The following is a 25,003-nucleotide window of genomic DNA, read 5'->3' on the forward strand; positions in this document are numbered from 1 at the left end:
GGATACGCTGCATCCAAGGGTGCTAAAAGAGTTGGCGGATGTGATTGCAGAGCCATTGGCCATTATTTTTGAAAACTCATGGCGAACGGGGGAGGTCCCGTGTGACTGGAAAAAGGCTAGTGTAATGCCCATCTTTAAAAAAGGGAAGTAGGAGGATCCAGGGAACTACAGGCCAGTCAGCCTCACCTCAGTCCCTGGAAAAATCATGGAGCAGGTCCTCAGGGAATCAATTCTGAAGCACTTAGAGGAGAGCAAAGTGATCAGGAACAGTCAGCATGGATTCGCCAAGGGCAAGTCATGCCTAATTAACCTAATTGCCTTCTGTGATAAGAGAACTGGCTCTGTGGGTGAGGGGAAAGCAGTGGATGTGTTATTCCTTGACTTTAGCAAAGCTTTTGGTACTGTTTCCCACAGTATTCTTGCCAGCAAGTTAAAGAAGTATGGGCTGGATGATTGGACTATAAGGTGGATAGAAAGCTGGCTAGATCATCGGGCTCAGTGGGTAGTGATCAATGGCTCCATGTCTAGTTGGCAGCCGGTATCAAGTGGAGTGCCCCAAGGGTTGGTCCTGGGGCCGGTTTTGTTCAATATCTTCATTAATGATCTGGAGGATGGCGTGGACTGCACTCTCAGCAAGTTTGCAGATGACACCAAACTGGGAGGAGTGGTAGATACACTGGAGGGGAGGGATAGGATACAGAGGGACCTAGACAAATTACAGGACTGGGTGAAAAGAAATCGGATGAGGTTCAACAAGGACAAGTGCAGAGTCCTGCACTTAGGACGGAAGAATCCCATTCACTGTTACAGACTAGGGACCGAATGGCTAGGAAGCAGTTCTGCAGAGAAGGAACTAGGGGTTACAGTGGACGAGGAGCTGGATATGAGTCAACAGTGTTCCCTTGTTGCAAAGAAGGCTACCGGCATTTAGGGTTGTGTAAGTAGGAGCACTGCCAGCAGATCAGGGGATGTGATCATTCCCGTCTATTTGACTTTGGTGAGGCCTCATCTGGAGTACTGTGTCCAGTTTTGGGCCCCACACTACAAGACGGATGTGGAAAAATTGGAAAGAGTCCAGCGGAGGGCAACAAAAATGATGAGGGGGCTGGAGCACGACTTATAAGGAGAGGCTGAGGGAACTGGGATTGTTTAGTCTGCAGAAGAAAAAAATGAGGGGGGATTTGATAGCTGCTTTCAACTACCTGAAAGAGGGTTCCAAAGAGGATGGATCTAGACTGTTTTCAGTGGTACCTGATGACAGAACAAGGAGTAATGGTCTCAAGTTGCAGTGGGGGAGGTTTAGGTTGGATATTAGGAAAAACTTCTTCACTCAGAGAGTGGTGAAGCACTGGAATGGGTTATCTAGGGAGGTGGTGGAATCTCTTTCCCTGGAGGTTTTTACGGTCAGGCTTGACAAAGCCCTGGCTAGAATGATTTAGTTGGGAATTGGTCCTGCTTTGAGCAGGGGGTTGGACTAGATGACCTCCTGAAGTCCCTTCCAACCCTGATCTTCTATGATTCAATGAAAGTACTGTCTCACTGCACCAATACTCGGCTGTCCATTCGCGCTGCTCAATACTCAATTTCCAGTCAGCGAGAAACTTTGACATTTTGAAAATTGTTTCCAGTTAGAATCAGACTTGAAACAAATTTCCCAGATATTGAAAAATTCCCAAAAAAGTCCTGTTCTGAAAAGTTTTTGTTTCAAAATGTCATTTTGAAATCTGGAAGTTTGGATTCTAAGGCTGTTTTGTTATATGGAGCTTTTTATTTGTCTAGTTACATTTTATCCATCACATGTCAGTGGTAACAGTGCTCTGAATAGTACTGCTACTGATGCGTTACGAAATAATATAAAAATAATTAAAAATGAAGAACTGTGAAACAAACTTTTTCCAAAGTGAATAAATTTTCCCTTCAAAAGGCCACCAACGGGGAATAGTCATTAAAACCAGCATTTGTTGTCTAAAAACTGGTTCAATGAAACCATTCCCACCAGCTCTGCTGTACAGCTGTGTATGGGAACCATCGCTAAAGTGATGTAATTCTCCAGTTTACACACACACCTTGGGAGGGTGTGTCCAAGTCCTAGTTTAAGGGCCCAAATGAAGAATAAGGCACTTACATTGCTGCTTTCGCAACCATTACAGTAGTGTAATCTAGCGTCAATGCTTTCTTTATAGTAACAAACTGATTTACAATCTCGATGTACACACGGTTCCATAGTGTATGACTGATCAACAATTAACCAACCACCCACACTGATTACAGTGACAGGGGGATGTCACAAGCTCACATGATGTAAATGTAAAATGCTTTTCTGCTTTGCTTTTATTGTTTAGCTTTTTCTCCTTTTATAGATTGAAATCTTCCTGCAATGCAGTAAATAATAAATGCACTTCAGCTGCCACTCAAAAACTGGAAACTGATCTGGCATGGGTGCTATTCACCAACCCTCTCTGCCAGTCAGTGAAAGGCATCTGCCCCTCTGGCATTTACCTCAGTTAAAGCCAGGCGAGGACACTGGAAATTGACCTGCAGCAAGTTCCCAACGAAAGGGAAGGAGACAGAACCCTGGGGGTAGTTTTTTTTATCTCTTTCTGCGCTTCCTGTGATCGAAAACCAGGATAAAGACAGCAAAAGAGAGGCCAGGTGTTACCTCACTCTTTCCCCCAGTAAGTTTTTTCCCTTTCCCTTCCAACACTCTCCTTCTGCCTGTTTCACCTTCTCCCAGTCTGTCTTTCAGTTTCTTTCTCCTACTTTCCCTCTCTCACTCCTCCCATCCCTCTCTTCCTTTCCCTCTCTTTTTGTATCTATTTCTCTAGCTATTCTATTCTAGTCACGCCCTCTCTTCTAATAACAAAGTGCCATAAGTCTGCACAGGACTTTACAAACAGCAAAGTGCCGGGCTGTGTAGTTATTGTTTCTCTTTAGCTCCTCCCTAGACCTCATAGGAGTGGTGAGGAAGGTGTGCCTGTCCCCATTTCATACAGGCCATAATTTTACACAAAATTTGTAGGAGTCGTCGCAGCTGGGAGCCAATCTCATGATACTGGAGTCAAAAAATGTACTGGTGAGGGCTCTTGATACCGTCCCACTCTCTCCACTTCAGCAATAGAATTATAGCCGGGAAATTAGCTAGAAAGGAAGAGGTTTGACTGGTTTTGTTACTTCTGACATCACTATCTATGGTTTGTTTGTTTCTTCTTTAAATATATGGCTGCTCTAACTGTTTCTAACCATCACAATGACACTACTTAAGAAGGATTTGAGTCGTCCATGACTGGAATTATAACAATTAGACATCAATCATTAAGAATATAACTTAATTACAACCTAATTTCTTCAATATTGTTTATGCATGTGTTTTCTAGGAGATTTAACCACACAGAACTGTCTGTCTTACTCTGTCATCAGGATCGCTCAGTCAAAGACAAGATGAGCCAAGTGCAGCATTTCCTAAAAGTTCACTTTTGATTGATTTTAACGCTAACTAATTAACAATTTGACCTGTAAATCCTCAGGGAAGACAGTCAGTAGGGAAAGAAGAAAGGTAACAGTCAGCTCTCTGCTGTCATCTGCTGGAGACCAAGGGGCATGGACTAAGCAAGGCAGCACCATATTTACATATTAGCTTCAGGTAATTTGGGGACATAGGGGTATAATTTGGCTGAGCATTGTACTTGCGGACCGTATTTTGGAGATTACTCTGGCGGGAACCATCTGGGCAAAGCCTGAACAATGACTGAGTACAGGGTCACTCTAAAGAAGACTTATGTTTGTCGAGGTCTGGTAAGAGTCCTTGAACAGAAGGAGCCCAAGTTCTGGAAAAAAGAGAGATTGTCTGTTCTTGGTTAATTTCTGGGAATGCTTCCACAGGGGGTAAGAACTCTTATGGGACTGTTAGATCCCTGATTCCCCCAATACCTTAAAAAAACAAAACAAAACTGAGCTGAAAGCTACAGTTGCCTGATGGGGCAGAGCTCAGCAGTGGTTCTAGTCATCGAGCAAGTGGAGGACAGAACCATTCTGCAGTTCTGGTCACCTGGCCAGCAGTGAGTGCAGCAAAGTGGCAACGGGTCTCACCTACAGCTTGCAAGCAGACTGAGAGCTGCTGTGTGGACTATGGTGGAAGCAGAGGAGTTTACAGCATCCGTCTATGCTGGTCTAAAGACTTTGGTGAGGTCTCCCTGTCCTAGCTACTGAAACTGTTATAGCAGGAGGTGGTAGGCAAGCAGCAATGGATTTCCCTATCAAAGGTGCCTAGATTGGATATAGGGACCCAGATTATTGGGTGGAGACTTGAGCCAAAATTAAGCAAATAGTCTAGAAAGAAGGCATTGGCCCGTGCTGCTGCCAACGTCTTTGGCCAAAGGGTTACAGTACTCAGTGCCATAGATTTGGGGACGATACAGTGTACTCCTCGTACATAGCAAAGAGGTTTAGCTTTTAGCTTTAAACTTTAAAGTTCTGCTTTAAGCATAAAACTCAACTCATTCTTAACTATGGAGTTACAGCCTGGGAATCCTACACCTACTGAAGTCAAGGTCAACCCCCCATTGATTTAATAGGTCAGGGTTTTGCTGCAAACTTCCATAATAAACATAAGAGCTTCCACATGACAGTTCTGGTGAGCCTGCATTTTGTGAACTCGTGTAGCACCCATGAAGCATGCCACCATAACCAGAGCTAGCACAGAAGCCAACACACAAAACTACTCAAGGTTATGGAGAAGGGTTTGCCTTTGTGGACCTTGCTTGCTCAGCTTCTCTTGCAATATCACTGAATACAGGCTGAGGAGAATGGAATGGGCTGGACACACAGCAAAAGCATTGCAGTCAGACTTTGGATGCACAAGGCACTTCAAGGCTGGAAGGTTTATTTGTTTATTTTATTACTCAGTGTTCCTGAAATGCTAACTGGACCTTTAAATAACCAAAAACAGCAACAATAATAAGAAGCACTAGATGTGCACCAACCATCTCCAGGAACGCCGGCTCCATGTATGCTTAAGGATGACAGTCATCACTATTGGATCCAGACCAGGGCCCCAAGACTGGTGGGACTGAATTTTGAGACCCAGAATTTCCAGTGTTGACTGCAGAACTTCAGAATGAGACCTCCACAGTGAGCTGTCCCCGATATCCAATTGCCACCGAAAAGCATGGACATTGGCCCATGGGAGCTGACTAACCAGGGTAGCTGCTGGACATTTGGACTGGGAAGTCCACAGTGGGTGCTGGTGTAATGGAGGTGGGCGTAACTATACAGAGTGCACCCAGAGGGATGTGACCAGTGTGGCTGAGATCACAGAAGGATACAACTGGGCATCCACAACTGGGCCTGAGCTACTGATGGAACCCATGTGTCCATTCAGTGCTGCCTTTCCTGCATCAGAGCTGGATTTAGGAGCAGGCAATCCAGGCGATCCTAACATGCACATTTATCATTTTATATGACAGGGATAACTCCTGCATGCAAATCGTGCATCCAAGTCGTGAAATGGGTTACAAGTGCAATAAAAAATAAGGTATTCAAAAGTTTAACAAATTGGAGGGGAATTTTTTTGGAGGGGGGGTGGAGGAGGGCGCCAAAGACATTCCTCGCCTGGGACACCATTTGATCCAGGGCTGGTCCTGCCAACAACATTACAATACAGAGTTATATACCTAGTGCAGAGGCCCCTTATCCCACAATTCCTCCTCCTTCAGCTACATTGGCTTATTGCCATATCTGGATCCTGGGACTCCCCAGATAGACCTGGAAATTCTAGAAAGGCTTTGGTTATTGCCCAGTCCAAATTCTCCCTCTGGTGCACCTGTTTCTCCTCCTTCACTACAGCAATTCACAGAGCCTCTGTGCTGCTAATAACACTGTAGGTTGCTTCCACTGTCATTCCATTAATTGCTTCCACTGTCATTATTCTATGTTTCTTTCATCTGCTGTTCCAGCCCTGTGGCTAGTCACCATGCATAAGGCTGCGAGTCTGTCACGGATTCCATGACTTTCCGTGATCTCCCTAAGTTCTGCAGTGGCTGATGCTGGTCCAGGGGCTGCCTGAGCCGGGCAATCTCTGGGCCAGCAGCAGCAGTTTGGGTGTGAGGGAGGGGGCTTATGGCTAGGGGTAGGGGGTGGGGAGGGTGCTTGCTGGGGTTGGGGACTTGCCTGCAGATCCTAGGCAATAGAGGGGTGGGGGTGGGGGTCTTTGCACTGCATGCTGATGGCACCTGTAGGCCCCACCCCCACAACTCCCATTGGCTGTTGTTCCCGGCCAATGGAACCGGTGACAGCTGGTACTTGTGGCGGGAGCAGTGGAGAAGCCCCTGCCCTCGCCCCTACTTCTGGTGCCTAGGAGCTGCAGGGATGCAGAGCCGAGTAGGGAGTCCCACCAACCCTCCCTCCCCCAGTACCAGCAGGGATCCAGAGTCACCTCCCCCAGCACCTGCAGCACCCCCGGACTTAAACTCAGCTGGAGAGCTGCATCACTGAAGACACACTGAGAGAACCATTGGCTAGGGGGGAGGGACTCACGAGAGGTGGGTGCCACCCCGAAAAAAACTGGGATCACAAGCATATTGGCCAGAGAAAAGGGAGCACTCATGAGAGCTGGGTGCTGATCCCATTACGCCTAGTTAGAAATGTTACTGTATGCTGGTAAACTTTACTGCATTGGAGGCAATGTGTTCCATTCGTAGGGCAGGAAGTACTCTGCATTAGTCAGTAGTACCCTAATGAAGGACTAGTCTTAAGGGAGTCCAAAGGGAATACGGTCTCATCCATGACAGGCAAATGTCAGCTGCAACAGAGGAGTATCCAAAAAAGTAGGGATGAACAGAGGGATCCGTAAGACTCCCAAATGGAAACACACAACTTAAAGGGGTGAGGGAAACCACTCCTCCTGCTAAAAAAAAGTTTGGGGTTATTACATTGTTTTTATTTTTTTTGCAGGGGAAAACTTAAATTCTCTTTCCACCTGAAAGCACCAACCATCCTTAGTAAGTGATTTTATTGTTTCTATTAGCATAGTACCTGGAAGTCTCTTTGTGCTGGGCACTGTACAGATATACAGTAGGAGACCATCCCAGCCCTGAAGAGTTTACATTCTAAACAGGCAAGGCAGATACAGTGGAACAAAGGAAATATTATCATCATCATCTCCCTGTTACAGTTTGATAACAGTCTACTCCATTTCTCCAGGCTGTGTGGCTGGGCGGTCTGTGGGTGGACAGGTGGCTTGGCTGAAGTGCTGATGTGTGCTGGCTAGTCTCTGTTTTCTACAGCCTAGACAGGGCTATGGGAAACTAAGGCCTGGTCTACACTACGTGTTTAAACCAATTTTAGCAGCGTTAAACCGATTTAATGCCGCTCTCGTCCACACTACGAGGCCCTTTATATCGATATAAAGGGCTCTTTAAATCGGTTTCTCTACTCCTCCCCAACAAGAGGAGTAGCGCTAAAATTGGTATTACCATATCGGATTAGGGTTAGTGTGGCCGCAAATCGATGGTATTGACCTCCGGGCGGTATCCCACAGTGCACCACTGTGACCGCTCTGGACAGCAATCTGAACTTGGATGCAGTGGCGAGGTTGACAGGAAAAGCCTCACGAACTTTTGAATTTCATTTCCTGTTTGCCCAGCGTGGAGCTCTGATCAGCACGGGTGGTGATGCAGTCCCAAATCCAAAAAGAGCTCCAACATGGACCGTACGGGAGATACTGGATCTGATCGTTGTATGGGGAGACAAATCTGTTCTATCAGAGCTCCGTTACAGAAGACAAAATGCCAAAGCGTTTGAAAAAAATCACCAAGCTACACAGTGCTGCATGACAAGCGTAACGGAAAGCCAAAGAATCAAATGGACGCTCATGGAGGGAGGGAGGGGGTACTGAGGACTCCAGCTATCCCACTGTCCACAGCAGTCTCCGAATAGTATTTGCATTCTTGGCTGAGCACCCAATGCCCGTAGGTTAAAACACATTGTCCGGCATGGTTCAGGGTATAGCTCTTCAATTTACTCCCTCCCCCCCACGTGAAAGAAAAGGGGAAAATATCGTTTCTTGACTTTTTTTAATGTCACCCTATGTGTACTGAATGCGGCTGGTAGATGCAATACTGCGGCAGTAAAGAGCAGTATCCGCTCCTCTTCCCTCCCCAGTGGCAGACGGTAGAATATGCTTGATAGCTGCTGAGTACTCCTGGCTGGCCTCAGGAGAGGCTGGCCGGGGGCGCCTGGGTAAAAAATAGGAATGATTCCTGGTCATTCCCAGTAGATGAGACAGAACGGCTGGTAACCGTCTTCATCATAGCAACTGGGGGCTGAGCTCCATCAGCCCCCTCCCTTTCATGTGTAAAGAAAAGATTCTGTACTGCCTGGACTATCATAGCAGCGGGATGCTGGGCTCCTCTCCCCCACACCGCTCAATGTCCTGCCTGGACTATCATAGCAGCTGGAGGCTGCCTCCTCCTCATTTTCTCTCACTAACAAGTCAGTGTTTCTTATTCCTGCATTCTTTATAACTTCATGACACAAATGGGGGGGACACTGCAACAGTAGCCCAGGAAGGTTGGGGGAGGAGGGAAGCAATGGGTGGGGTTGTTGCAGGGGCACTCCCCGTGAATGGCATCACTTCTGTGGGATCTGACACGGAGTGGCTGTGCTCTCTGGTTCTCTGATACACTGGTTCTCTGGTACACTTGCCCCATATTCTAGGCAGGACTGACTCTATTTTTAGATACCATAAAGGAGGGATTGACTTGGGGAGTCATTCCCATTTTTGCCTTTGCGCCCCCGGCCAACCTCAGCCAGGGGCACCCATAATAGCAGCAGACGGTACAGAACGACAGATAACGGTCATCTCATTGCCAATTTACAATGGCAGCAGACGGTACAGAATGACTGATAACCGTCTCTGCTATCATGCAAAAGCAAATGAATGCTGCTATGTAGCGCTGCAGTACCGCCTCTGTCAGCGGCATCCAGTACACATACAGTGACAGTGACAAAAGGAAAAAAAGGCTCCATGGTTGCCATGCTATGGCGTCTGCGAGGGCAATCCAGGGAAAAAGGGCGCGAAATGATTGTCTGCTGTTGCTTTCCCGGAGGAAGGAATGACTGACGACATTTACCCAGAACCACCCGAGACAATGATTTTTGCCCCATCAGCCACTGAGATCTCAACCCAGAATTCCAAGGGGAGGGGGAGACTGCGGGAACTATGGGATAACTATGGGATAGCTACCCACAGTGCAACGCTCCAGAAATCGATGCTAGCCTCGATACATGGACGCACACCGCCGAATTAATGTGCTTAGTGTGGCCGCGTGCACTCGACTTTGTACAATCTGTTTCACAAAACCGGTTTATGTAAAATCAGAATTATCCCGTAGTGTAGACGTACCCTCGGTGTAAATTAGCTGCTTTCCTTTGGGAACAAGAGGCTTTTAGGTTAAAAACAAATTTTTTTGTCTGAACTATTCATAATCTAGCCAACAGTGAATGTGATCTGCTCTCTACCTTACATTACAATTCACTCTGCAATTTCCCAAGCAAAATAAACACACCCTCATCCCTTGACGTCTAGTCACGCAGCCCAGATCTCCTCTCTCACAGTAACGCAGAGCGTGTACTTGAGATGAGGCGCCACAGGCAAGTAATTTTCAAGAACTAAAGAGACAGGAAGTAATAAACATTAAAGAATAAAAGATTCCGCTTTTTATTCACATAATTTTACTAGTTTGTATACAATACACAGATTATAACAATTCTTTGCAAGGGCAAATTACAGGGTTATCGTGCACAAAACACAATGCTTTGAGACAGTTTAGTGGCAATTCCTCCTATAGTCGCTTGACTCTAAGACAGGGGTCGGCAACCTTTCAGAAGTGCTGTGCAGAGTCTTCATTTATTCGCTCTAATTTAAGGTTTTGCGTGCCAGTCATACATTTTAACGTTTTTAGATGGTCTCTTTCTATAGCTCTATAATATATAGCTAAACTATTCTTGTATGTAAAGTTAATAAGGTTTTAAAAATATTTAAGAAGCTTCATCTAAAATTAAATTAAAATGCAGAGCCCCCGGGACCAGTGGCCAGGACCCGGGCAGTGTGAGTACCACTGAAAATCAGCTTGTGTGCCGCCTTCGGCACATGTGCCATAGGTTGCCTACCGCTGCTCTAACACAACACAGTTTCTTTGGAATAGAAACCTCTTAACACTTTTCTGGGCTGAAAGTGAAAGGAACATATGTAATGGAGGAAGGAAGATGTTGTGTACAGACATAGCATAATATCCCTTTAAATAGTTTGTGAGCCTTTTTGTTCCATTCCCCTTGTTCAGGTTTTTTAGAAGTTGCCAGAACCCAACCAGAGCAGCAACGTGAACATGGAGGAATTCCTGGCATGTTGTGTATTTCCAATAAACACATGTTTGGACCCCACTGAACACATATGGTTCCTTCATCTTATGTTTGTGTCAAGAGAAAAAGAGAAGATCAAAACTGGAATTAAACTAAACTGTAAAGTACATATTGGGACAGATCCTCAGCTAGCGTAAATAGGTACAGCTCCATTGAAGTCACTTTAGATCAGTGGAAGATGTGATTCATTTTTGTTTATCAAATCTCCTGAAATAATGCAAGTAAATCTCTGTCGATAGCATTGTCTGCAGCATGTACAAGCAAATGCAAAATACACCTCTACCCCGATATAACGCTGTCCTCCGAAGTCAAAAAATCTTATCACGTTATAGGTGAAACTGTGCTATATCGAACTTGCTTTGATCCACCAGAGTGCACAGCCCCGGCCCCCCCGAGCCCTGCTTTACCATGTTATATCAGAATTAGTGTAATATCGGGTAGCGTTATATCGAGGTAGAGGTGCATACTTCAAAATCACTTCTCAGAGAAGGCATTGGCCTGGCCCTGAAGGGAATATCCAGGAACAGTGCTAGAAAACCAAACCACACTCTGCTGGCTCAGAGCACCGAGTTTCCCATTTGAACAGCTGCAATAAACTCATATTGTGTGTTACACTGACAAGTCTGCCAGGCTCTTGATACCTGCATGTAATCACACTATCTTTAGCATTCCGTTACACATTTGCTGTGTGTACCGACACGCGACAGGGATCTACACGGTGCTGATGGGTAAACAGTCAATAGTGCTGATAGCATCATTTGATCTCAAGAAGAGTCTGGTAAAGAATGAAGGAGACACAACACTAAGGCCAGGTCTACACTACAGGCCTATATAGGTATAACTACACTGCTCAGGAGTGTGAAAAATCCACATCCCTGAGCACCATAGTTACACTGATCTAACCCCCCGCCCCGCATAGACAGCGCTATGTCAGCAGGACAGCTTCTCCCACCAACACAGCTATCGCCTCTCAGGGAAGTGGATTAACTATGCCAAGGGAGGAAGCTCTCCTGCTAGAGTAGGAGCATCTTTCAGTTAGGCACAACCGCCTTCCTAAATATATGAGGAGAACTTTGCAAAACACTGCACTTATCTTGGGACAGCCTGGATCTGGTAGGGGTGTGGGGCGAGTGTCGTGGCAAAGCGTCCAACCTCTCGAGGCCTGGCCTGGCCCTCAGGGAGACGGAAGGTGAAATGCTGCAGGAGGCTGGTGAAGAAGAGGAAGAGCTCCATCCTGGCCAGTTGTTCCCCCAGGCAAACACGGCGACCTGCAAGTGTGGGAGCGAGAAAAGAGGGAGGAGGTAGAGAGGAGGAAGATACAACACCCCATGTAAATAACTAGTCACTGAAGGAGTAAGACCCTTACTGCACACCCACAGGTTGGAGTGAGCACAGAATCTGCCCCCATATGCAGCAGATGGTGAGTCTCCATATTCCCAGACCCTGTGTGAACAGGAACAACGAGGAAATACTTCTCCAGACCAATCAATGTTCTGTTTAATCCAATTCCCTGTGTCTGATTGTGGCCAGCACCAGAAGCTTCAGTGGAAATCATAAAACCAAGGCCTCTGTCAGTTGATCTGGAGAGGAGCATTACTGCCTCATTAGCCTGACTCAAAAGGGTCAGACACACTAATACATAGGGCTAAATCCTCAGCAGATTAGATAGTAAAATATAATTTTGAAGTCTATGAGCTGATACCTGAAGTTAATGAGTTATGGAGACCATGTTAGGAGCTGGGTGAAATCTTGTGCAACACAGGCCCAGAAAGTGTTACACAACTAGCCATCTAACTGACCCAGATTCAACCTTCAGAAACATAGTAGTAGATAATGATTGTGGTTTTATGCATTTATATGTATATATAGTCAACCTCTAACAATGTAAGTGAATGGTTCCTGTCTATAGCTGTATTCTGTTTAGTCAGAGATCAAAAGGAGATGTTAACATATAAATGAACTGTGAATGTAGTAATAGCATTATCTTCATTTCTCTTTGAGGTATGTAGTAAACTAGAGAACACACAAAAACTGAGAACAGACAAAAACAGAGAGAGGCAGAGACAAAAGCAAGAGGGACAAGGAGGAATAGCCTGTGAGTGCAGTGAGAACCTAGAAAAAAAGCTTTTGGGTTTGTTGGCAAAAGAGACTTTGGGCCATAAACTAAGACACTGCTCCTTTTATTACGGGTTCCTCCTGAGTTCAGAGGAGCAGGACTTTGTACGTTCCTTATAAACAAACAAGATGGCATCCAAGAAAATACCTGACTCCACCAATTTCTACTTCCAACTGGAATGTCCCCAGGGCTCAGAAATTTGACAAACATAAGAACAGCCATAGTGGTTGAGACCAAAGGTCTGTCTAGCCCAGCATCCTGTCTTCCAATGGTGGCCAACGCCAGGTGCCCCAGAGGGAATGAACAGAACAGGTAATCATCAAGTGATCCATTCCCTGTCGCCTATTCTCAGCTTCTGGCAAACAGAGGCTAGAGACACCATCCCTGCCCATCTTGGATAATAGCCATTAATAGACTTATCCTCCATGAATTTAGCAAGTTCTTTTTTGAAGCCTGTTATAGTCTTGGCCTTCACAACATCCTCTGGCAAAGCTTGACTGTGCATTATGTGAATAAATACCTCCTTTGGTATGCTTTAAACCTGCTGCCTATTAATTTCATTCGGTGACCCCTAGTTCTTCTGTTATGAGAAGGAGTAAATAACATTTCCTTTTTTACTTTCTCCACACAGTCATGATTTTATAGACCTCAATCATATCCCCCCTTAGTCGTCTCTTTTCCAAGATGAAAAGTCCCAGTCTTATTAATCTCTCTTCATATGGAAACCGTTCCATATCCCTAATAATTTTTGTTGACCTTTTCTGAACCTTTTCTAATTCCAACATAGTTTTTTGGAGATGAGGTGACCACATCTCTCTGCAGTATTCAAGATTTTGGCCTACCATGGATATATGCAAAGGCAATATGAGATTTTCTGTCTTGTTATCTATTCCTTTCTTAATGATTCCCAACATTCTCTTGGTTTTTTTCTGACTGCCACAGAACATTGAGTGGAAGTTTTCAGAGAACTATCCACAATGACTCCAAGATCTTTCTGGAGTGGTAACAGCTAATTTAGACCCCATCATTTGATATGTATAGTTGGGATTATGTTTTCCAGTGTGCATTACTTTGCATTTATCAACATTGAATTTCATCTGTCATTTTGTTGCCCAGTCACCCAGTTCTGAGAGATCCTTTTGTAGCTCTTCACAGTCTGCCTGGGACTTAACTATCTTGAGTAGTTTTGTATCATCTGTAAATTTTGCCACCTCACTGTTTACCCCTTTTACCACATCATTTATGAATATGTTGAACAGTACTGGTCCCCATACAGACCCCCGGGGAGACACCACTATTTACTACTCTCCATTCTGAAAACTGACCATTTATTCCTACCCTTTGTTTCCTTTCAGCCAGTTACCAATCCATGAGAGAACCTTGCCTCTTATCTCACGACACCTTACTAGCCATTCAGGTTGAAATGGGGCAACCCTATTATCTAGTGTGGCTGTGGAGCAAATAGGAAAGGTAGAGTGTTGTGCTTTGTGCTGCTAAGGTATAAATACAGAGCTAGCTAACAAAAATTCATTCTTGAATTATGTGAGGCTCTAGATTAGCAGGTCCCAATTTTTTTTCCCAAATGACCCCGTTTGAGGGAAATATTTTTATCCAGAATCCCAGAAAACATGGAGCAGCAAAACAGGTTCCTCTGCACAGTGTGATCTCAGACACCCCGTAAGTGGGAGCTCACCCCATGTGGAGGACGTCTTTTTGCTCTACAAAACTGTCCTCTGCCCAGTGTATCCTCGTACATATGGTGTGTGCGAGGTCAGAGCAAAATAGCATCCGCTGCACACAAAGGATTGCCACGATCCCATGTGCTGATGGCACCGCCCCATTTGGGGTTGGGAGCCATATTTTAGGACCCACTGCTCCACACAGAGTGAAAGGCAGGCACTGACAAAGTGTAGGGAAGACTGATTGCACTGCAATTTGGCACAAATGGAGGGTGGCTGCTCAATTACCTGTTTACAGACTAAACTCAAATCATAAAACGAAAAACAAAACTGGCTTCTAACCAAGGGTATGTCCACACTTTGAGGTGGAATGTGTAATCTCCAGGTCGAGGAGACGTGCCTCCACTAACTCTGAGCTAGCTAGTGTGCTAAAAAGCAAAGTGTAGCCATGAGGGCACAAGCGGCAGGAGGGACTAGCCACCTGAGTAGGTACCTACCATCTTGGACGGGATCATCCTCAGGGCGACCAGCCCATTCCGTTGCTCACGCTGCAGTGGCTACACTCCTACGTGCTATTGGGGAGTTAGCGTGGGTATGTGTACCCAACCCGGAACATACACCCCTAGTCTGAAGTGTAGATGTACCCGCTGAGCCAACACCTAGCTCAGCTTAGTACAGAGAGAACCTCTCCCCCCACCCCCCAGTACTGCAGAGTATTCTGGAAATGCGTTAGAAGCTACCTAATTACATTTGTGACACATTTTTTTCCTTTGATGGGACCTCAACCCCTCTCTGTAACTGAACCGGTTGGCTGCATTGAAACAAACCTAGAAAGCACCAGCTGCTGTGCTAAGTGTTCATGGATTTTTGAAGGTGATCAAGTCACTGAGAAAGGTCCTATGGCGAAGATATAACTGCTCAGTTCATAGACCCTTCTGTCTAAGCCCTCGTGTTTCCCACTGCTAGAACTCCTGGGCTGCACTGGTACATGCCTGGCAGAGGCAGTGCCTCACCAGTTCAGAAATCCCTCTGCTGTGGATGTGGTGACCAAAGGAGTTAGGACAGACTCTACAGCCCCTCCACCAGCCACAGCTGGCCTCCTTTGGCGTGTATCAGAGAATCAGTATTTCCCTCTTCCTATCTCTCTGATGAGTTGGGAACATACAGGAAACTGGGAACATCCATCTCCCCTTTATCCCCTACTGATCCATATACCCCACTGCAGTGGTCCCAGGGCCTCCAGTAACAAAGGCCTTCCTTTGATCAGGGTGCCTTGCAACTGATAAAGAAGTACGTGGCACACAACAATTTTGATCATGCTTTATCAGAAATCCCTAACTATGATCCCATCCTTTTCCCAATAACGCACACCTCACCTGTGTGCACACTGTTTCTAAACAGATTCCTGGGCTTGTAGTTACGGTTTTCGGTTACAGTGCAGAAGCGATTAATGTGTTGCATTCAGTATGTCCCTGTGTCTAATGGAGTATGAAGTAATTTCTCTGGGGAGATGCAGCCTGCTAATGAAGAACAGAGCCTAACGTGACGGATGGGTGTATTGGCTTAAGGGACGGAGGTCCTCCTTAACTGGCAGTTCCTCGTTCCTCAGGGATTAGGTAGGTGGGTTTGTTACATAAACAACTGGAATTGATTTTTAATAAGTTGATCTTCTATTTAAATAACTACAGTTGTAGAAGATGAGCAATGAATTAATTAAGGTGACGGTTGCCCAGCTTACTATAGAGTATAGAATACAGGACTGCTTCCCTTTGGCCGAGTGGTTTACATAGGCCTCTGGGACATGCTGCTCAGACTCTCAAGGCTTGACCCTAAATACAGTATTTCAAGGACAGAGTTTCTGCGCTGGAGACATAGAGAGAGGGAGTTATTATGCAGAGGTTGCGTATACTGGTACAACCAGGGCACTGTAGAACAGGCCCAGCTCAGCACAGACTGCACTGATCTTCCACATGAGGAAGATGCTCTCATGATGAGAGGGACATCTTGCTTTAGAGGAGACTCACTTTCCCATAACAGTAGTGGGTTACATCTCATGCATTGTACCTCATTTCCAGAGAGACGGCCTCTCCCAGGTGCTCCTCCCCTTGGATTTACCTGCTGAGAAAGGCAGGAAGGCCTCTCGCTTCACAAACTGCCCAGCTGCATCCAGGAAGTGCTCCGGGTAGAACTGGTGAGGCTTCTCCCAAACCGTTTCATCCTTCAGCACCGAAGACAAATTAGTGATGACTGTCGTTCCCTGATCCACCCCAGAGAAGAAACAGGGTATGTAAGAATTGTCACATCAGAACAGGCCAGTCCCTCTGCATTCAATTTCCCATCTCAAGTAGTGGCCATTGTAGGATGCTTCAGAGGAAGGCACAGAACCTCTCTCAGGTACCTAATTGCATAATCTTATAGCACAGTGAAGTGGGACGCTTTCAGGGCCCTAGCCAGTGCGCAGCGTATGCTCTGAAGCCTGTCGCCCTTGTACATTGCATGCTAGCTAGACTAAGAGTAGGCAAGTGGTGTTTTCAGGGTCTACTGAGCTTTATGGGATGAAAATTGCTTCTACTCCCCACTTTTAGCTCTGGTAAGAGTGTTCTGATTGAGAGACTCTGAACTACAATTCTCATTGTCTTCACAGAAAAGGCGAGATTTTTCCCCTCTCACATGCCTTAGACCTGAGCTAGAGGAGTTTCTTCTCAGGGCAAAAGTGGAGTTTAGTACTGAATGTTATAAGGTGCCCAAGACAAACTTACAGTCTCCCTTGTAATGATTGCAGTCCTTAGTTGTGTTTTAGCTCAATTCATTGTTTTTTCAGATATTGAAAGGCCTGTTGAAGATGGAGCTAACCACATAAACAAGGCTGTCTCTGAGCCCCAAGCTCTTTCAAAACTGCTCATTTGATAACTCACCAATGGTTGTGTGATTCAGAGCCTGGTACTCTACCCCCCTTTGTATGGAACCTTGGAGAGATTCACATGTGGAATGTCTGCAGCTTCAGGACATAAGTCTGTAAGGTGAGAAGATGTCTGCATCCCCTGCTGGCCACAGATACCTTTGGAATGAAGAAGCCTTGGAGCTCAGTGTCCCTGTATGTCACGTGAGGCACTCCAACAGGAATAATATCCCCATAACGTTGAGTTTCATGGATCACAGCATTGGTATAAGGCATGTTTGCTTGGTCCTCCATCTGGGGTAACCTGTCCCTGCCAATCACCTTATCAATTTCTTCATGGACCTTACCTGGAAAAAGACATTTTACATCCTCTTCAATATAACATAATGATGTACATCAACACTGTAGAAATGGGGAACGTGCAGATTTACCCTTAAGCTTTAAACACTGGGGGGCAGGGCTTGTCTGTCTATTTGTACAGCGCTGGGTTTATATTCTGTGAGTTTGTTAGCCACCTTCCTATCAATCACTGAGAAGTTTACAAATTAGTCATCTCTGGGAAGTGGGTGCTCTAAGTCTCTGGGAGGTGGCTGGTGTCAGGGACACTTGTTCAAGGGTCAGGAACAATATCCAGTAGTGGGGAGAGGGGAGCGAGGGGCAAAGTGAGCCCGATAGACAGTGGTAAAGAGAGGAATGCAGAATTAGGTGCTGAAGGAGAGCACACTCATTTTCGGTTACTCAGCCAAACTCACATAGTCATCCTCTGTGCTATGGGCTAATAAGCTTATTGTTAGAGACATCCCACCTTCTTCATACTGTATTTGACCCACTTGTGCCTCTGGCATTAGCACATTTAAGCAGGTTAGCATTTATCTCTATGGAGACCCTAAGAGAAGGAAGAGTTACCAAGTAGCTACTAGGGTCTCAGAGTGCCCTTGTCATGAAGAAAAATGGTGAGCGCTCCTTCTGACACTAAAATCTTTATCAGGAGCTTTCTCTCTCCCTTCTCCCTTGCCACAGCTCTTTGCTCTCCCTCTCCGAGAGTTTTCTAGTGGAATTATTTCCCCAATCACTGCTGTGACTGCTGCTCTGGCAGCTTCATATGCCCAGAACACAAAGGTGACAGCAGATGCTAATAAGTTCTCAGTGTAGGGTGACCAGACATCCCAATATTACTGGGGGTGTCCCGATTTTAGGGGACTTGTTCCGCAGCCCAAGCTTACATCATTCAGCACTGCTTCCTGGGGGGAGCTCCTGGCGCCCACCAATGGGCAGGAGCACAACATGCTGCAGGGGTGGGGCTTACAGGCACAGGGAGTGGGCAGAGAGCCCTCCGCTCCCCCTCCACCCGACCCGACCCACGACCCTAGGAGCCAGAGGGACCAGCCTGCTGGATGCTTCCCGGGATGGCAGCCACCAAGTGAGCACCACGAGGACTCCCCACCTTGCCCCCTGGCAGGCCCCTCAGACTCTTAGGTCGGGGCGGGGGGAGCGCCTCTGCATGCTGCCAGTGCCTGCAAACCCGGCTCTGCAGGTCCAGCAGCTCCCATTGGCGCTTTTCCCAGCCAATGGGAGCCACGGAGCTCGCGCTTGTGGCGGGTGCAGCACATGGAGAGTCTGGAGACCCCCCTCGCTGCTATGACCCTAGGAGCCAGAAACAGGGCTAGTGAGTGTCACCAGGGAAGGGGGCAGGGTGTGATGGAGTGAGTGTCTGGGGAGTGTGTGGGGGGTGCTGGGCTGTGAGGGTGTGGAGGGCGCTGCGCAGTGGGGGAGGTTTGTGTGTGTCAGGGCACTGGGCAGTGCAGGTCTGTGTGGGGCATTGTGTAGTTGTGGTGGTGGTGCTGTGGGGAAGGGCAGTAGGAGGGAGGAGGAAAGGGAGGGAGGGGAAATCTGTGTGTATTGGGAAAGTAGCGAGTGGGGGGTTCTGTGTGGGGTGCTGGGCATCTGTGGTGGGGCTGAGGGCAGGGGGGCACTGGGCAGGGTGTGTGTGCACAGCACTGTGCATTGGTGGTAGAAGGGTTGTAGGGGGGCTCTGGGCATAGTGGATCCAAGGGAGCTGTGTGGCATTTCACTCTTGCGATCTGGTCACCCTATCTCAGTGGAAGATGCAGGGTTGGCAGAACCGGTCACATCTCCACCAGTCCTCTTGCTTACAATGGATGTCAGGATGGAGAAGCATGTACAGCAATACCCAGCGCAGGGTGGTGGAGGTGGTCTCAGTGCCAGCGATAAACAAGTCAACTGTTACCAAACGAAGGTTGTTGTCATTGAAACTGATCCCCGCATGCTCTTTGGCCTGAAGGGAACAAAAGAGAGCGTGATTTGACCTTAGATTTTTGTTGAGGAGAGAGGAGCAGACAGGTAGATAGTGGTAATTCATATTCTCAGACTGAAAGGTTGAATCATTTGCAGAGTGCAGCATAACACGAGCATATGACAACACACACTGTAAAGGCTCCTTGGTTGCATACATTTCAACGTAATAATTTGTCCCACACATCATAGACTTCATCAGGAATAAAACTCAGGACCTTCTGCTCCAAAAACACAATGTATGTCTACTATATTTTCCTTCACACTGTGTTAGAGAACCCAGTGCTTGAGCATCTACATTGGGGTAGTCAGTAGGTGGATGGTAGTGCAGATCTGGTCTGCTAGATGCTTTTGAACAGACCCTGAAATCTTTTAATTTACTTATTATTATTGTTCATTTTTCTCTGCAGTTGGGACCTTGCCTATACCCTGACCAAGAAATTTGGACCTTGACAAACAATTATCGACTAACCCTGCAGAAGTCTTCACTGATTGTCAACCCTAGGTTAAGAATATTCTAGGACAGGCGTGAACCTCTGGCATCCACACTGTAGCAGACAGAGCCGAGTCAAACCAACCATATTCCAGACTCCCTAACACCCTCCCAGAATGTGGCCGCTTTGGCCCTGACTGTGGGAAAAGCTTTACTGCCCACCCTGCACATTACAGGAAGTTTGACCAGCCTGTCAAAACTGCCTGCCAAGTAACATGAAAGAAGCCCCTTTTCAATAATTTTTCTTGCCTGCTCTGTCCCGCCTGTGTCAGGAATGGGGCAGAGTTTCCACGAGGCGCTGGTGGATATTTCAGCGGCACTTTGACCCACCGAAGTCCAGGGGAGCCGGAATAATTTTTATAATGGGGGCACTGATGATGGAAACTGTGTATTTGGTCTTTGTTATTACTAATTCAAGACAGTGGTTGTGGCCAGTTCCAGCACCATTAAGGCACCTGAAAGAGCTTATGGTGGTGGAGGAGGAGTACCAGGCACGGCAGACTCACACTGGCTGATGCTGCTCAGTACACTCAACATACGCGCTGGAAACACTGTGCACAGTCTCTTACCACCAGAGTTAAGGGAGGGTCTCCAGTCAGTCTTAGAGATTTGTGCCTCTGCAACTACAAGAGGTTAGTGTGATCACTCACACTGGATCAGGTCAGAAATTCCATGTAGTACCATAAGGGTTTCTTATCTAGATTTTCTCAGAGCAATTGTATAAATTTCGACATAGACTTAACATGGGCAATAACTAATATGCTATATAAAAGCCAATTAAAATGTAATTTGTTTGCGATTCAGAACAAGAAGTTGACATTTAGAAACTTCCCACAAAATGAAAGCTTTTAAAAAAGGTTTCAGGTTAATCAGCATTTTAAAAATACTATAAAATAAAACAAACCATAAAATAAAGGAAAAATTGAAATGTGCTGTTCTGACAACCTCAAAACAGAATGTTTCAAGCCTATCAAAATGTTGCATTTTGATTTTATCTACATGAAATTCTGTCAAAAACGACATGTTTCATTGTTTCAATTTTGCAACCAGCTGTTCTAGAAAGATACAAAAACAGATCAGGTTTTTGTTCTGGAACATTTTTCCAGCCAGGAATTCCCAGCAGCCTGCCTTTGAACGAAACTGTGACTTGGAAGGATGAAGGAAGTCTTCACTATGACCTTTGCCAAAACTGTTAAAAAGAAGAGTCTCTAAACTGTACCTGGTCGGCTTATGTCAGGGCTGTTCCACGGCCAAGAGAGCTAAGGACCCAGGTACAGCACCCACTAGAGTGGGGCACTGCCTCAGTACAAAGTTCCAGCTATCAGCCTGTTCTTCAGCTGATTTCTGAGCATGAACTCATTAGACTCACTAGATAAGGGAAAACCAGAAGAAATAGAACAGTGAGCTGTTCATAGCAGTTCTATTAGCAAAAGGATTTTGCTTGTAAACTTTACAACGAGGGACAAGGGAAGCTAACAGGGAGTGTTCCCTTCACTAATATCTTCACGGAGCCAATGAGATCTACACCTGCTGTTCTCCTCCTACCTTCTCTATCTCCTGTAGAAAAGCATCAGTGAAATCTCTCTTTTCGGTAGGATTCCAGGTCGTCCTGTGCTCCTTCACAAGCTCATTTGTGAAGTCCAGGACCTCCTTTTGGGATCGGAAGACTCTCTGTGGCACTCCAGGGATGAGCAGCAGCCAAGGTATAACGACAAGAAGCTAAGATAACACAGTGAGAGAGAGAAAACCACAGCTCATGACTCCCAGAATAGAATCACTAAACTACAATCTTACTGATCAATCAAATAGCAGCTTTTTACCGAACAAATCATACGTGCTGAGTTACCTGGGACAGGAATCCGGCTTCTTCTTTGAAGACCTGTTCAACCAAATGCAGCAACCTCTGAAATTTCTTATTGTCATAGTCAAAGCGCTCACCATAGACGAGGGAGCAGATCACATTGCTAACTGCGTTGTTTATAAGAAAATGTGGATCAAAAGGATGACCTGAAAAACATACAGGACAAACCAAGGACATTAGGAGGCACATCATCACTGTGGCCTGCCCCTCGCTGCATGAAACATACTGAACAAGAACCTCTAACCTTTCAAAACTGCTTACGAATAAACCAATTTAAAGTCCATGCTCATGTAACCTGGGGAACTTAAAGATGCCTCACATACTAACAGGGTTGGGCCTGGTCAATACTTGGAAGAGAGACCACCATGGAAAACTTAACAATTTCAGGTTTGTGCTGCTGATTCAGTCAGTGGTACTTACAGAAGGCTTTTGTCTGCAGCCATATTAGGAGGCAGCAAGCATTAGCTAAGAAGTCACATCCTCACATTCCATCTAAAATACATTAAAATAATTAACATCGGGCTGTTAAAAAGGTGATTCTGTCCTAATACCACCCACTATCGCCAGATTAAAAAAAACAGATCTTAAGATGGTTAAAGAAAACTTAGTCTGGTAGCGTCCTGTCTGGCATGAAATCACTTATCACTAGTTGTGGTTGTCAAATACTCATTTCTTTCTTGTTTTATCTTTATTGTCCCCACTTCTCTATTATTTGTCTGGATGATCTCTGTTTGCTTCTTTGTTTTAGTCTGTTACATAATTATTTTGCTAGGTGTAAATTAGTGAAGGTGGAGGGGTCTGATTGGTTAGAGAATTTTGTTACAATATGTTTGAATTGGTTAGTAAAATGATTAGTTAATATAGCTAAGCAGGACTCAAGTTTCACTATATAAACTGGGTTCCAAGAAGGAGACCAGCAGAGAAGGAACAGAAGGATTAGGAGAAGGAAAGACTTGGAAGAAGAAGAATTCGCTGTTAAGACACAGCCTAAGATCAAAGCTGCAAAGAATCCTCTGCACAACCCTGACATGCAGCAACCACAATCCAGACGAGATTGCCCTTGTATGGCCAACAGGGAAAGTCCTCCTGCCTGACCAGGACTGGTGAGCATAGCAGTGTATGCATAGTACGTGTATTCTGCTTGGTAATTGTTAATAAATAGAGGTTATTACTGTGTAAGGCTCTTTCGCTACTAAAAGGTCTTGCATATCCGCAAACAGTACGCCCTGAACCCTAGGAATAGGGTACGGGTGGGTGTCTAAATTAAGAGGGTTACATCTTGAGCCCTAAGAACTGGGTAGTGGGTGCCCCTAGAGTGTGCGAGTAACAGAGAACTGTGTGCTGGTAATAGTACTCATCTCTGCCTCAGTACTGAACCTCTGCCTGCTATGTACAGACAGATGTTATTGGGCTGCTACAGACATTTTTAAGTTGAGGCATAAAAGTGATGTCCTTAAAGACTTCATGGCATATTTTGGAAGTGTTTTAATGTTGATGCCTCCACCAAATTCCAGCTGAGTTAATAACATTCTACCAACCTAAAATTCCCCTTGCACATTCAGTTGGAGACGTTGAGTTGTTTGGTTGGGTTTTTTTTTGTTTTTTTTTTACTTCCCATCACAAACTCTCATGTTAAAACATCTGTCAGGCTATCATATTATCCTTTCATTTCTTTATGTATGGAAGTTACACTGGTCCGCTGCCCCATCTCTCTTGATGCCACAAACCTTTTTCAGAACAGATCGCAGAGCACAGAAATCCAGCTTCCTCGGTCACACGCTGCTCTAGGGATCTCTTTCCCATCCCAAAGTTCCTCAAGGTGGAGAGTGCAAATCTCCTTTGCTCCTTCCAGGCCTGACCATATCTTGCAAACACCACCCCTGGAAAATAGTAATAAACAAGAGACAATCACCTCTGGGAAGCACCATCCAACATTCACTGCACAGCAACAAAATAGGGCTGGGGGGACTGGCTTCTGAGGAAGGATAAAAGAAACTAAATGTAGCTTGGCCAAAGGCAACTAATGGGAGCTATTATTGCATCTTCAGAGGTGTAGGTGGTTAGTGCAGAAGAAGAGGGATTATTCAGGGAGCTCCAAGATATAGCTAGGAGGAAGGGCATGAAATTCAGGTCCAGATCTGCAGCTGGTATAACCTGATGTAGTCAATGGAGCTAAGCCATGCTATACTCTAAGGGTGTGAGCCTCAGGTTGGATGTCAGAAAACATTTCCCAGTGATGAGATCTACTAAACTACTCAATAGTCTCTCAAAGGAATTAATGGATGCCCCATCACAAGCCATTTAAAATTGGATTGGACAAAGCACTGAAGAAGATACTACAGGGAGCATCCCTGCATTGGCCAGAGTATGGGCCAGGGTGAGGCTGAGAACACAGGCGGTGTGTAATGGAGGTTGTGGGAGGCTAAGCAGGGCCGGTGCAATCATTTAGGCAAACTAGGTGGCCGCCTAGGGCACGTGGTGGTTGGGGGCGCCTAAAAGCCCCCTCAGGCGAGGAGGTGGAGGTGAGCTGGGTGATAGGGCACGCAGAGAGGGTTGCCTGCAATAACGACGGGGGGGGCACAGGGGAACAGCTCCCTGCCCCAGGTTACCTCCACTCTGCCTCCCCCACTGAGCACACAGCCCAGCTTTTCGGTCTTCTCCAATCAGCGCTGCAAGCCTGGGCGGGGAGGAGAATTAGAGCAGCGCTGACGTGCTCAGTGGAGGAGGCGGAGCCAAGGTGAGCTGGGGTGGGCTACTCAGTCAGGCTTAGTTTCCACAGAACGTCTCCCCAGGCAGGGTTAGCTGCCATGGAGGGGCGGGGTTAGCTGGGGGCAGTGCAAGGTGGAAGTTTCGCCTAGGGCGCACAACTCCCATGCACCGGTCCTGAGGCTAAGCCTCCCCAAACCTCTGCTAATACTCCCCACCATGGTCCTGCGCCAGTGAGAGGACTCAGAGCTCCTCCAGCCAGCCTGGGCTTGGGGTGGCTCAGGCCAGTGGTGGCTTGGGCGAGGCTTCTCCGGCCACAATAGGGGCTTGGGGCAGGGCAGGGGACTAGTCTCCCCAATGGGGGGCTGATACGCTGCCCATGGTTGAGAATACGTGAACCTATAGATATTTTTCCAGATCTAATCTTTGTTATGTTAGTGCTTTGGGATAACCTGAGATAATTCCAGCCCAACAAGCCTCTCTTTTAGGTTGCATTTCTTTCTACCTTCCCCCACTTTCA

General features: G+C 46.2%; 1 protein-coding gene across 1 annotated transcript in view; it reads right to left on the reverse strand.

Annotated features, from left to right (window-relative positions):
• Positions 1–25,003, reverse strand: part of LOC115643690 (cytochrome P450 2D14-like) — a 66,440-nt gene that overhangs the window by 36,074 nt on the left and 5,363 nt on the right. The window contains exons 3-9 of the mRNA XM_030547709.1: positions 23,505–23,657; positions 21,763–21,923; positions 21,462–21,635; positions 19,265–19,406; positions 17,270–17,457; positions 16,327–16,468; positions 10,858–11,684 (exon numbers count right to left, since the gene is read on the reverse strand). Of these exons, the coding sequence (XP_030403569.1) occupies positions 11,506–11,684; positions 16,327–16,468; positions 17,270–17,457; positions 19,265–19,406; positions 21,462–21,635; positions 21,763–21,923; positions 23,505–23,657 (1,139 nt within the window). The 3' untranslated portion in view covers positions 10,858–11,505. Of the gene's footprint in view, positions 11,685–16,326; positions 16,469–17,269; positions 17,458–19,264; positions 19,407–21,461; positions 21,636–21,762; positions 21,924–23,504; positions 23,658–25,003 lie in introns of the transcript that reaches the window.

Source organism: Gopherus evgoodei, chromosome 1, assembly GCF_007399415.2.
Source record: "Gopherus evgoodei ecotype Sinaloan lineage chromosome 1, rGopEvg1_v1.p, whole genome shotgun sequence".
In the NCBI taxonomy this organism is placed as follows: domain Eukaryota; kingdom Metazoa; phylum Chordata; order Testudines; family Testudinidae; genus Gopherus; species Gopherus evgoodei.